This window comes from Juglans microcarpa x Juglans regia, chromosome 1D (assembly GCF_004785595.1).
Source record: "Juglans microcarpa x Juglans regia isolate MS1-56 chromosome 1D, Jm3101_v1.0, whole genome shotgun sequence".
Lineage (NCBI taxonomy): Eukaryota > Viridiplantae > Streptophyta > Magnoliopsida > Fagales > Juglandaceae > Juglans > Juglans microcarpa x Juglans regia.
This window is the reverse complement of record NC_054594.1, coordinates 32,047,523-32,049,332: the sequence shown is the minus strand read 5'-3', so window position 1 is coordinate 32,049,332 and position 1,810 is coordinate 32,047,523. Positions and strand designations below refer to the sequence as shown.

The 1,810-nt window shown below is 42.4% G+C and overlaps 1 protein-coding gene across 1 annotated transcript; it reads left to right on the top strand.

Moving 5' to 3' along the window:
• The first annotated feature begins 900 nt into the window (after positions 1–900).
• On the top strand, positions 901–1,284 carry LOC121246714. Its single transcript, XM_041144962.1, has one exon. It carries the CDS (start codon positions 901–903, stop codon positions 1,282–1,284), a length of 384 nt encoding a protein of 127 aa, XP_041000896.1.
• The last annotated feature ends 526 nt before the right edge of the window (positions 1,285–1,810 follow it).

The window sequence follows — 1,810 nt, the reverse complement described above, 5'->3', positions numbered from 1 at the left end:
TTGTTGAGAGCTGCCATTCGCCTCGCCCAACCAGCCTTTGTTCCTCAGTTATGTTTCAAGGTGGGGCCATGTTGTGGATGGCCTACACATTCTCAGAGTTGGCTTCGATTCCGCATTCGAACACCATGGATCCTAAGAACTTTCCTGATTCGACACCGAAAGCGCATTTTGTCGGGTTCAGCTTCATTTGGTATTGCCGTAGTATAGCGAAAGTCTCCCTTAAATAGTTCATGTGTTATTCTATGGTCCCACTTTTAACCAACAAGTCGTCCACGTAGACCTTCATATTGCTTCCTATTTGATTTTTGAACATATGATTGACCAGCCGCTGGTAGGTGGCCCCCGTGTTCTTGAGCCCAAAAGGCATCACCGTGTAACAATACAAGCCTCGGTCAGTGATGAACGAAGTCTTTTCTTCGTCCTCAGGGTTCATACAGATTTGGTTAAGTATTCTTGAAAGTTTGTAAATAAGTTAAAGAGTCTAAGGATCAGAGAGCTTTTTTCGTTCCTGAATCTTGTTATTTATATCGTGGGTCTGGGGTGGTGTAGATCTTGTTTGTCTCCACGGAGTTTGTGCCCCTCCTATTGTTTCTGCTGTCAGAGTCCTTTAATGCGGCATGACTCTGTGACGACACCATAAATATGGTGTATAGCTTGATAGTGACGCGATTAATGCAGTGTGGTTTCCAGTCCTTACTTTTATCCTTTATAAACCGTATATGTTCTGATGTCAATGGATCGACGGTCTTTCGCATTTCCTGCTGTGTCCCATGCAAGTTCCCAGGTTCAGAAAGCGGCCAAGCAATGTCAGGCTGACTTGTCGTATCGGTTACTTGACTTTTTTCCCTAGTAGATACCTTGCTACCAGTATGGTCCTGGTGACCATTGGGCCGAGGTCCAATGGACTTTGTAAAGTGGGGCAAATCCCCTTATAAGAGACATGGTGGTGCACCCCACGGTGTCTTACTGGTCGTGGTGGTGGCCCTCATGTTTGTGGTGTCGTCCCTCGTCGGTGACCGGGGTGAGGCCATCACTGCTGCCATCTTCGAGCTGCTAAGCCCTGTGGGCCTTTTGCTCCTCCCCATCATCCTCCTCCTAACCATCCAGTTCCTCTCCTCCAAGTGTGACTCCTTCATCTTTAGCATGTTCTCGATCGACGAGCTCGACACCATTTACAGGGTTAGCAGTTCACCGATGGGAGTCGTGCTCGTTCTGATCATTATTTTGTTCCTCCTTTATAATTGCGTATCGATCTTCAACGGTGGCGATGATTCTGGTGAATAGCAACACGTACGGTTGTGTGGATTTGGATTTTTTCGAAGCTTATTTGATCTCTCACCTTGTTTTTTGGTTTTTTACTTGTGTACATCGGTGGTATTGATACAGTACTTTACGGATGTAGAGTTTTCATGTTCGATGGTATTCTAGTCATTGACTATAGTGAGGTTTGAGAGCTTTGATTTGTAACAATAATACTGTAATTATTGAACCTGTTTAAATGTAATATTGTTTAGAGTAATAATATTGTTACAAAGTGTACAAGTGTCGTACAGTCATTTAAAAAAAATATTATTAAAAATTAATTTTTTTATTTAAATTTTATATTTATTTATTTTTTTAAAAATGATTATACGGTATTATTATTTTCTTATTATTTATAATTTTAATGTAATTATGATGAGTTGGAGGACATTAACGCCTTTTCGAAGAGCTATAGGAAAGTTAATTGGTGCAGGGCTGAATATGAAATGACATCTGAGGGTCAGCGGTCGGGGCCTGGTGACGCAGGTGTCTCTGGAGGCTCTTGTCC